This window comes from Salmo salar, chromosome ssa10, assembly GCF_905237065.1.
Source record: "Salmo salar chromosome ssa10, Ssal_v3.1, whole genome shotgun sequence".
In the NCBI taxonomy this organism is placed as follows: domain Eukaryota; kingdom Metazoa; phylum Chordata; class Actinopteri; order Salmoniformes; family Salmonidae; genus Salmo; species Salmo salar.
The window spans coordinates 31,415,473-31,427,858 of NC_059451.1; the positions used below are offsets into that span (position 1 = coordinate 31,415,473).

A 12,386-nucleotide genomic window follows, 5' to 3' on the forward strand; every position below is an offset into this window, starting at 1 on the left:
ATTACCGTACTTCGAGGCATGTCAACCGCTGTTTAAAATCCATTTTTATGCCATTTTTCTCGTAAAAAAGCGATAATATTCCGACCGGGAATGTCCATTTAGCTAAACTGAGGAAAGTAAACAAAGCTTTCGGTCGACGCGGGCACGCGCCTGAGTCTCACAGTACTGTAACCAGCCACTACCCAAACGCGCTACTTTGTTTCAGCCAGAGCCTGCAAAGCCACGATTCAGCTTTTTGCCGCCTTCTGAGACCCTATGGCAGCCGTAGGAAGTGTCACGGGACAGCTAAGATCCTCACTCTTCAATAAACAGAGACAAGAATAACGACACCTTGTCAGACAGGCCACTTCCTGCCTGAAACCTTGTCAGGTTTTTGCCTGCCAAATGAGTTCTGTTATACTCACAGACACCATTCAAACAGTTTTAGAAACTTTAGGGTGTTTTCTATCCATATGTAATAAGTATATGCATATTCTAGTTACTGGGTAGGAGTGGTAACCAGATTAAATCGGGTACGTTTTTTATCCAGCCGTGTCAATACTGCCCCCTATCCTAAACAGGTTAACCTCTCTAGGCTAGGCGGGACGAATTCGTCCCACCTACGTAACAGCCACTGCCAGCCTGTGGCGCGATTTTCAAAACCTTAAAAATCCTATTACTTCAATTTCTCAAACATATGACTATTTTACCGCCATTTAAAGACAAGACTCTCGTTAATCTAACCACACTGTCCGATTTCAAAAAGGCTTTACAACGAAAGCAAAACATTAGATTATGTCAGCAGAGTACCAAGCCAGAAATAATCAGACACCCATTTTTCAAGCCAGCATATAATGTCACCAAAACCCAGAAGACAGCTAAATGCAGCACTCACCTTTGATGATCTTCATCAGATGACAACCCTAGGACATTATGTTATACAATACATGCATGTTTTGTTCAATCAAGTTCATATTTATATCAAAAACCAGCTTTTTACATTAGCATGTGACGTTCAGAACTAGCATACCCCCGCAAACTTCCGGGGAATTCGCTAACATTTTACTAAATTACTCACGATAAACGTTCACAAAAAGCATAACAATTATTTTAAGAATTATAGATACAGACCTCCTCTATGCACTCGATATGTCCGATTTTAAAATAGCTTTTTGGTGAAAGCACATTTTGCAATATTCTAAGTACATAGCCCAGGCATCACGGGCTCGCTATTTAGACACCCGGCAAGTTTAGCACTCACCATAATCATATTTACTATTATAAAAGTTTCATTACCTTTTGTTGTCTTCGTCAGAATACACACCCAGGACTGCTACTTCAATAACAAATGTTGGTTTGGTCCAAAATAATCCATCGTTATATCCGAATAGCGGCGTTTTGTTCGTGCGTTCCAGACACTATCCGAAATAGTAAAGAAGTGTCACGCGCATGGCGCAATTCGTGACAATAAAATTCTAAGTATTCCATTACCGTACTTCGAAGCATGTCAACCGCTGTTTAAAATCAATTTTTACTACATTTTTCTCATAGAAAAGCGATAATATTCCGACAGGGAATCTCCTTTTCGGCAAACAGAGGAAAAAAATCCCAAAGGCGGGGGCGGTCGGGGTCATGCGCATAAGCCAGTGTCTCTTGATCGGCCACTTGAGAAAGGCGATAATGTGTTTCAGCCTGGGGCTGGAATGACGACATTCTGTTTTTTCCCGGGCTCTGAGAGCCTATGGAAGACGTGGGAAGTGTCACGTTAGAGCAGAGATCCTTAGTAAATGATAGAGATGGAAAAGAAGTTCAACAAATGGTCAGACAGGCCACTTCCTGTAAAGGAATCTCTCAGGTTTTGACCTGCCATTTGAGTTCTGTTATACTCACAGACACCATTCAAACAGTTTTAGAAAATTTAGGGTGTTTTCTATCCATATGTAATAAGTATATGCATATTCTAGTTACTGGGTAGGAGTGGTAACCAGATTAAATCGGGTATGTTTTTTATCCAGCCGTGTCAATGCTGCCCCCTAGCCCTAACAGGTTAACGCTTTTATGGTTACTACATGATTCCATATGTGTTATTTCATGGATTTGATGTCTTCACTATTATTCGACAATGTAGAAAATAGTACAAATAAATAAAAACCCTTGAATGAGTAGGTGTGTCCAAACTTTTGACTGGTACTGTACATATCTACCTCAATTACCTTGTACCCCTGCACATCAACTCGGTACTGGTATAGCCAAGTTATCGTTACTCTTGTGTATTTATTATGACTTTTATTATGACTTTTCTATCATTTTCTCTCTCTGCATTGTTGGGAAGGGCCAGTAAGTAAACATTTCACTGTTAGTCTACAACTGTTGTTTACGAAGTATGTGACAAATAAAAATGTATTGGATTTGAGATACAATGCTGTGTGCACTAACTATCTCTCTGCTATACAGTTACCGTGCTCACCATCCACACCTTGGAACTATGAAATGTGCCTACGGCCTGTATGTGCCTGTATGGAATTCTTGCTGTATTTTTTATCTTTGCTGCTAATAAATGGGGAAAAGCCCCATGGATCTCATCTAAATCTGGAATATTTCTGAATATTTTCAATCCCACCTGTGCTAGAGTGGATATCAGGAACTTTTGACTATGTTAGCCACTATTAATCTCATCAAGAGTTTCAGATATTTTGGCAATGGCATTTAGGAGAGGTGTTGGACTAACAGACAAAAGGTTGCTGGTTTAAATCCCGTTTGGTAAACTCTGTAAATTGAATGCCCATACGTTCAGTGACCAGTTACGTGTGAGTACAAGGTCGTGTTCATTAAGGCACACTGTACCAAAACGTTTTTAAAACGTTTGGCAAAGTGACATTTAAACAAGCTTTCTTTGGACACATTCAGATACCTTTTAATTTCATTCAATTTCTTAGCGTTTTCTTCTGTTTCATGCCAACTGTACATGACTCAGATATTTGGTTTCGCCATCAGTAATGCAGTAATGAAGGCCTACTATAGTTGCAGCCTGGTCTCATAGACTCGACTTAACATAGTAAATTAAATCCGGGATCTGAAATTAGTATGATATGTTTGGTATGGTTACATAAGACAGGTTACTATAACGCGAACACCAAGCAACCAAAATGTTGCGTGTCGAATCTCATCATGGACAACTTTAGCATTTGAGCTAATTAGCAACTTTGCAACTACTTACACATGTTTTTCTACTTTTCAACTACTTAGCATGTCAGCTAACCCTTCCCCTAACCCTTTAACCTAACTTCCAACCTTAACCCTAAACTTAATCCTTAACTCTAAATCCTAGCCTAGCTAACGTTTGCCACCCAGTTAGCGTTAGAGACCTAGCCACCTGGCTAACTTTATCCAAAACAAATGGGAATTCGTAACATATCATATGTATGTAAAATTCATAACATATTGTACGAATTGCAATTTGTAACATCATACGAATTGATATTCGTAACATATCATACGAAATCGATGATTGAATTCCACAAATTATTACATACCATACGAAACATAACATATCATGGTAAATGTATGGTCCCGGATTTACGTACAGAATAATACGAAATGCTCGGAGACCAGGTTGGTAGTAGTGACAGGGGGCCCACCGCCCACGGACGCCGCTTTATGGTGCGCCCTGTGCGCTCTGTGTTCTGTGTTGGCCTCCCCAGTACCCGCCGCTGGGAGCAGTGTCAGACTGCTCTTATCCAGGTCCAGAGAACGTTTACTAGCATGAGGTATGGAGCTAATTACTGAGCCGTAGCAGAGAGAAGAGAAGAAGGCTGAGCCTGAGACTGCTGAGAAGGAGGGTGAGGAGGAGGAGGAGGAGAAGAGGAAGGGTTGATAAAACTACCATCTCTCTCTCTCTGCGCTCAGAGCGCTATTCTCTGCCAGGCTTTGAAGCTGACAGAGAGAGAGGAGACAGAAGCACGATTCGTTCATCATAGCGCCTTTACAGAAGTTTACCATCCCAAATCGTGAACCGGACAGACGAAAGGTTTTAATCCAGGATCTGAAGAGGCGATTTATGGTGAAAAGTATGCTTTTCTAAAGTAAAATATTTGGACAGACGAGGCATCGCATCGTTGCAGCGCTGATACAAAGTTTGCAGGTCCTCTACTTAGTTGGGAAGTTCGTTTCCCATAGTTGGCTTCTGAGTGACCTCTGCTTCTTCTCGGCTGGAATCCTTGAAAGACTAAATAACGTGATTTAGATAGTTTGGAGCGCTGGTGGAATTTTAACTGGAGACGGAGTTCTTCCATGCAACAGTTGGCTATTTTGTACGAGTAAGCCATGGCACAACAGACCAGAAACGGAGGGACCTCATTGAACAACAACGGCACCGATATCACCAAGAGGAAACTGTTGACAGGACTGGATCTCTTCTGCCTGCTACTAGGTGAGTTTCAAAAACATATTCGGCCTATACTGTAAACAAATGAAATTACATGACAGCATTGAATACCCTATAACATGACAATAACATTCCAATACTGTCACACTGTAATGGCATCGGGGGAAAGTGTGGCCTATAATACACTGGACAATTAGGCTACATAACATATTTAACACTTTAAAGGGTGTGGCCAGAATGTATACCATGGCGCTCACCATCATGGTGCGGTAGTGTGTTATTAGTAAAACATAAAAACAGAACCACTCTGCAGACTGTTACAACAGAGAGAGAGGGAGAGGCGGCTGGAGTGGATGCGCCGCGCTGAGCAGAGAGAGAGCGGGTGTCAGAGAGGACACAACGCCAACATTTACACAGAGGGACAGGTTAGGTCTACAATATTACAAATAATTGAATATGTTAACAACCGGCAACATGTCCACCTAACACGCTTATCGTTAACGTGATCAGACCGTAAAATATGTGAGACGGTGAGAACCAGGACCACGGGACTCTGTTTTAAGTGCCGCTGAGAGAGTGAGAGAACACTGTGGTTGACGTGATGTGAAGTGGTCAAACAGGTTATTATGGTTGCCTAAAGACCACTGTCTGACTGAAAAATACTCTATGAGAATGAACCTACTCAATGTATTTAGTTGCGATTAAGTCAAATTGTTCATAAATGTTTCTATAATTGGATATTATATTATCCCAATTAACAGTGGGACAGGTCCCTGCTGTGTGTGTGTGTGTGTGTGTTTATGTTGATGTGCGTGTGTCCAGGGGTGAGAGATGTTGGAGATGTTTTGAAGTGCTGCAACTTTACCATTTTACTGCCCCTTAAATAGTCTGCCAGCCACTCTCCACAACCTTTTCCCTTACCATCATCCTCCGTTACCCCTATTACTTCTATTACCCTCTTGAGCTGCCTTTCCATCTAGAGAACAGAAATGGTATGAAACAGGACTAGAGCTTTGGAATGGTGTGGAATTGGAATTGGAATACAAATGGAATGCTGTGGAATTGGAATATAAATATAAATGGAACATGGAATGTGATTATGCTCTGGAGTGCTATTCCAATAGGACATTCATTTTAGGACATGCAGCATTGACGCAGGTCAGGCAAGGCAGTGGTGTGTGTTTGTGTTTGTTTGACTGAGGTGATGATGGCTTGTTTGAACAGTGCCAGCCATCTCCTTCTCTCTTTATCTCTCGTTCCCCCCTTTTCTCTCTTTCTTTACACGCTCTCTCCCACAACCCTACAGCAAATCTCCTTCAGCTGCCTCCCAGATCAACTCTCTCTCTCTCTCTCTCTCTCTCTCTCTCTCTCTCTCTCTCTCTCTCTCTCTCTCTCTCTCTCTCTCTCTCTGTCTATCTGCGTGGAGTAATTGCTTAAACATTTGTGTTGTGAGGTGGGGGAATGCCTCTTCACTGTAAACCCAGCGGTGTGCAAAGAGAGAGAGAGAGAAAAAAGAGCAAGAGAGAGAGAGAGAGAGAGAGAGAGAGAGAGATTAGGGAAAGCAAAAGGTGAAAGAGAACAATAACAGTTCTATAGTGTTTGCCCTCACAAGACAATCTGATATAGGAGAGATAAAGTCCCGGTTTCTTCACAAGCATCACTCTGTCTAGAAACAGCTACAAATGTCAGACATCCATTATAGGACATGCAGCATTGACGCAGGCAAGGCAATAGGGTGTGTTTGTGTTTGTTTGTCTGAGGTGATGATGGCTCGTTTGAACAATGCCAAACCATCTCTCTCTCTCTCTACGGGGAATGCGTGGAGTAATTGCTTAAACATTTATGTTGCGAGGCAGGGGGAATGCCTCTTCACTGTAAGCCCAGCGCTGTGCTCTGAGAGAGAGCGAGAGAGAGAGGGAGAGAGAAAGAGCAACAGAGAGAGAGATTAGGGGAGGCAAAATAACAGTAACAGTTCTATAGTTTTTGCCCTCAAAAGACAAGCTTGATCATATATAGTAGAGATAAAGTCCCGGTTTCTTCACAAGCATCACCCTGTCTAGAAACAGCTACAAATGTCAGACACCATTTCCCAGCGAGTTTATATTTCTATTAGTGTGCTTATTAAAACGTCTCAGACACACATACAGTACAGTGTTTCATCTCTAGCATATAAACTCCGAAACAGAAACACTGTTTCATATAAACTCTGTGACAGTCTTTGAATCCATGTGGAGTAGATTTCCTCCACAAACCAACTTCCTCCACTTTACAAACACAGGCCTGGGCGCATTGTGCTTGTTGTCAACACACACACACTCATACACATACTCTCTTTGTGATTCTAAACACAGACAAGCTGTCTTTTATTGATTCGATGGCCTGGTTTAGTGTGGGTAAGGGAGGGAGAGGTGTAGAGGGGGATGGATCTAGTGACTAAGGAGAGGAGATAGAGGGGGGCTATCAGGGGGAATGAAAGGGGTAAGGAGGAATGCGCGTTTGCAGAGAACTTGAAGAATGTGTGATTATGAATGGACTTTGTCCTCACCCGTGTGTGTGTGTGTGTGTGTGTGTGTGTGTGTGTGTGTGTGTGTGTGTGTGTGTGTGTGTGTGTGTGTGTGTGTGTGTGTGTGTGTGTGTGTGTTCGTGGCAGGAGAACTTCAAGGATCTGACAGAGTACCTACCACTCCTCCAACACATGAAGTCTGCTGGTGAACACCATCTAGGCAGACAGTCTATAGACCCTCCTGTTACTCTTGGGTAAATCTAAGATAATACATCAGCTTCAATACTGCCAGAGAGAACAGCAGCCCATAGAGGATTTGAGACAGACAGATTTACTATGGAGAGTTAATCCCATACTGCCAGAGAGAACAGCAGCCCAGAGAGGAATTGAGACAGACAGATTTACTATGGAGAGTTAATCCCATACTGCCAGAGAGAACAGCAGCCCAGAGAGGAATTGAGACAGACAGATTTACTATGGAGAGTTAATCCCATACTGCCAGAGAGAACAGCAGCCCATAGAGGATTTGAGACAGACAGATTTACTATGGAGAGTTAATCCCATACTGCCAGAGAGAACAGCAGCCCAGAGAGGAATTGAGACAGACAGATTTACTATGGAGAGTTAATCCCATACTGCCAGAGAGAACAGCAGCCCAGAGAGGAATTGAGACAGACAGATTTACTATGGAGAGTTAATCCCATACTGCCAGAGAGAACAGCAGCCCAGAGAGGAATTGAGACAGACAGATTTACTATGGAGAGTTAATCCCATACTGCCAGAGAGAACAGCAGCCCAGAGAGGAATTGAGACAGACAGATTTACTATGGAGAGTTAATCCCATACTGCCAGAGAGAACAGCAGCCCATAGAGGATTTGAGACAGACAGATTTACTATGGAGAGTTAATCCCATACTGCCAGAGAGAACAGCAGCCCAGAGAGGAATTGAGACAGACAGATTTACTATGGAGAGTTAATCCCATACTGCCAGAGAGAACAGCAGCCCAGAGAGGAATTGAGACAGACAGATTTACTATGGAGAGTTAATCCCATACTGCCAGAGAGAACAGCAGCCCAGAGAGGATTTGAGACAGACAGATTTACTATGGAGAGTTAATCCCATACTGCCAGAGAGAACAGCAGCCCAGAGAGGAATTGAGACAGACAGATTTACTATGGAGAGTTAATCCCATACTGCCAGAGAGAACAGCAGCCCATAGAGGATTTGAGACAGACAGATTTACTATGGAGAGTTATTCCCATACTGCCAGAGAGAACAGCAGCCCAGAGAGGAATTGAGACAGACAGATTTACTATGGAGAGTTAATCCCATACTGCCAGAGAGAACAGCAGCCCAGAGAGGAATTGAGACAGACAGATTTACTATGGAGAGTTAATCCCATACTGCCAGAGAGAACAGCAGCCCATAGAGGAATTGAGACAGACAGATTTACTATGGAGAGTTAATCCCATACTGCCAGAGAGAACAGCAGCCCAGAGAGGAATTGAGACAGACAGATTTACTATGGAGAGTTAATCCCATACTGCCAGAGAGAACAGCAGCCCAGAGAGGAATTGAGACAGACAGATTTACTATGGAGAGTTAATCCCATACTGCCAGAGAGAACAGCAGCCCAGAGAGGAATTGAGACAGACAGATTTACTATGGAGAGTTAATCCCATACTGCCAGAGAGAACAGCAGCCCAGAGAGGAATTGAGACAGACAGATTTACTATGGAGAGTTAATCCCATACTGCCAGAGAGAACAGCAGCCCATAGAGGATTTGAGACAGACAGATTTACTATGGAGAGTTAATCCCATACTGCCAGAGAGAACAGCAGCCCAGAGAGGAATTGAGACAGACAGATTTACTATGGAGAGTTAATCCCATACTGCCAGAGAGAACAGCAGCCCAGAGAGGAATTGAGACAGACAGATTTACTATGGAGAGTTAATCCCATACTGCCAGAGAGAACAGCAGCCCAGAGAGGAATTGAGACAGACAGATTTACTATGGAGAGTTAATCCCATACTGCCAGAGAGAACAGCAGCCCAGAGAGGAATTGAGACAGACAGATTTACTATGGAGAGTTAATCCCATACTGCCAGAGAGAACAGCAGCCCATAGAGGATTTGAGACAGACAGATTTACTATGGAGAGTTAATCCCATACTGCCAGAGAGAACAGCAGCCCAGAGAGGAATTGAGACAGACAGATTTACTATGGAGAGTTAATCCCATACTGCCAGAGAGAACAGCAGCCCATAGAGGAATTGAGACAGACAGATTTACTATGGAGAGTTAATCCCATACTGGCAGTTGGACACAAACAGTGTCTGCTGATTAGCATAACACACACACACACACACACACACACACACACACACACACACACACACACACACACACACACACACACACACACACACACACACACACACACACACACACACACACACACACACACACACACACACACAGCGTCCCGGGGCTGTGGGAGAGTGGAGATTGCGGATGTTTTTTAGAAGACATGTTTTATGTGGAGAGACGCTGTGCTCTTTAGGAAACAACACTTCTAAAAACAGACCTCACCTCAGCCCTGCTCTACAGCTGCACAATGGGACTGGAGTGCTGTGTGTGTCTGTGTGTGTCTGTGTGTCTGTGTGTTCGTGTTCGGACTAGAGCTGGGAAGCTATTCAAGGTTGGCGTCTTTCTCAGAATATAAATTCAAGTCCCCCCCTCTCTCCTCTCCACTCTGACTTGTTATCCAGTTGGCTGCTCAGAAAGCAACAAACAGTGAAAGTCAATGCTAAGTAAATGTCTCTATAGCGGCCAATCTTATTAATCTGAGCAGAGACACATCTCCTGTTCATTCCGTAATGCATCTGAGTGAGATATCGGCCCTGTTACCGTGTTACCATTAGCTGAACATGAGAATTGAGGTAATGTGTGTTTTTATGTGCAGTCTGACCTGAAGTCAGTCTCTGAGGGAGATGAGAGAGTAGCCTTACAGCCCGGGGGAATCGCCCTATGCTAGTGTTATACTCCTATAGCTGCTGTTAGCATTAACCCTAGTCTCTACCTCCCATTAAGACCTATAGCATTACATTATATTACAGCAGTTTCACCTTTTACCTTTAACCCATTCAGTTACATGCATCTCGTTAACATAATACTCCACCTCCTCCGGTATAAGGTACAGATAATGGAAACACTTGAGAAAGTGAGGGATTCCAGGTATATTGAAAGCAGGTGCTTTCACACAGGTGTGGTTCCTGAGTTAATTAAGCAATTAACATCCCATCATGCTAAGGGTCATGTATAAAAATGTTGGGCAGGCCATAATTTTGGCTACTGTGTCTATGCTCCCATAGGATGACAATGCCTCCATCCACAGGGCACGAGTGGTCACTGAATGGTTTGATAAGCATGAAAACAATGTAAACCATATGCTATGGCCGTCTCAGTCACCAGATCTCAACCCAATTGAACACTTATGGGAGATTCTGGAGCGGCGCCTAACACAGCGTTTTCCACCACCATCAACAAAACAGAAAATTGTGGAATTTATTGTGGAAGAATGGTGTCGCATTCCTTCAATAGAGTTCTAAACACTTGTAGAATCTATGCCAAGGTGCATTGAAGCTGTTCTGGCTCGTGGTGGGCCAAACCCTATTAATACACTTTATGTTGGTGTTTCCTTTAATTTGGCAGTTACCTGTACATCTACTTCCCCAGCCACTTTACTCTGACTGACTAACCGGCTCTATAAATATTTTCCAGAATTTCTTACATTCCCCATCAGCCAGCAGTACCGAGCTCTCTTGAAGTGACATCTGGTGTAATGTGTGTGTGTGTGTGTGTGTGTGTGTGTGTGTGTGTGTGTGTGTGTGTGTGTGTGTGTGTGTGTAGGGGGCACTCAGGAAAGGGTGGGAAACGGAAAGGTAGTGTTGGTCGGACGTAGGTGTGGCTCACTATACCGTCCACTTTCCAGCCCTTCCCCCCTCCTCTTCACATCCCACTACCTCCGGCTCCCCCCTCTTCCCTCTCCCTGCCTCTACCTCCCTGTAACCCCATTTCCACTCTGCCATCTCCCTCCTCCCCTCCTCCCTCTTCCTCCAATCAGTGGAGTGATGGTGCGAGTGGGACCCTGTAGAGGGAGGAATATGTTGGGTCTGTGGTAGTAATGAGTTATAGATGTCACTGGGCCTAGCGTGAGTGGTTTACAGGCAGGCTGTTAGGGCTAGTGTTTGTCAGGCGCCTGTTGGATGGATGACTAATCTAACCATAGGTGGCTCACATGGCAACTGTAAACACACACACACACACACACACACACACACACACACACACACACACACACACACACATACACACACACCAGCCAGGTCGCGCAAGATCCACTGCGAAATTAGACGTCCGTCCAGGTAAGCAGGATGTCAGAAGGTGACTTCAAAATATGCCACTAAGGGCAACGGTGAGCGCTATTACCATCAAGTAGGCTTGGGTTTTGCTAAGGCATTGTGGATGGGGATGGCGGATGGGGGTAAGCCATGAGCTGAGGGTCGCGTGTTCAATCCCAGTGCTAGACACACATTTTTTATTTTGGGGGTTTTAACACTAGAACCCCTGGCCCTCAAGGAACCCCCCTTCGAGCTAACGAGCAGTCATTCTGAATGCAACATTCTAACAGTTTAATTAATACATTTTATATTGGCAAAAAAATGATTTGGTTGTATTTATGAAGGTCTTAGGTAACATTAGAATATGATGATTTTTTTAATTAATAATCAAATAACAGCATTTTCTTTAGTTTATGGTTCTGTTGGCTATATGTAAAAAGGAAAAACACAACTTCAAGTGTTTAATAAATGTTATTCATGGAGTGCCTTTGTTACAACTATGAAACAGAAAGTCGTGTTGGAAGGCGGTAACAGCTTCTCTTTATAACAACCAAATACAAAGAAATACCCCAACCACCAAGATGCACAGTCAGTGATGACATTTTGGTCTGATCATTTTCCCGTAGCATTGTCACCGGCTTGTTCTATCCAAACCATGCCGTCCCTTCCTCTCTGCTGTCTCACCTTTTCATTAGGTGGAGGCACGGACACCTGATCAGTGTGCAACGTCCCCACCATCTGAGTCGTTTTCATTCAGATTTTGCAGCAACGCTAACACAGCATGTGCATCCATTCGTCTTGGTCTTCATGCCATTGTAAATTGTGCACGCTCTCACTGTTACTACAAGTAGGCCAGAGTGGACTGATAAGACTGCTTGGATTTAGTGGACTGATATAGGGTACATATCATTTAGAGATTATAATTAGTAGATCAATACAGTAGAATGGCCTGCCCTGTTCTTCATTCACAATTGGTGATTACATAATTATGCATTGTTCGCTGTTACTCGCTCATCAACTCACCCATTCTCTCCCATCATTCTTCATTTATTTCATCTGTTGTTATATCTGTGAAATTAGTTTCGGTATAGTTTAGGTTCAGTTTTGAGGCAAT

General features: G+C 43.4%; 1 protein-coding gene across 2 annotated transcripts in view; it reads left to right on the top strand.

Annotated features, from left to right (window-relative positions):
* The first annotated feature begins 3,775 nt into the window (after positions 1-3,775).
* LOC106560230 (phospholipid phosphatase 3) overlaps positions 3,776-12,386 on the top strand; it is a 43,521-nt gene continuing 34,910 nt past the window's right edge. For both annotated transcript variants that reach the window (XM_014122871.2, XM_014122869.2), the window contains exon 1: positions 3,776-4,408. In XM_014122871.2, the coding sequence (XP_013978346.2) occupies positions 4,303-4,408 (106 nt within the window). In that variant the 5' untranslated portion in view covers positions 3,776-4,302. The remainder of the gene's footprint in view (positions 4,409-12,386) is intronic.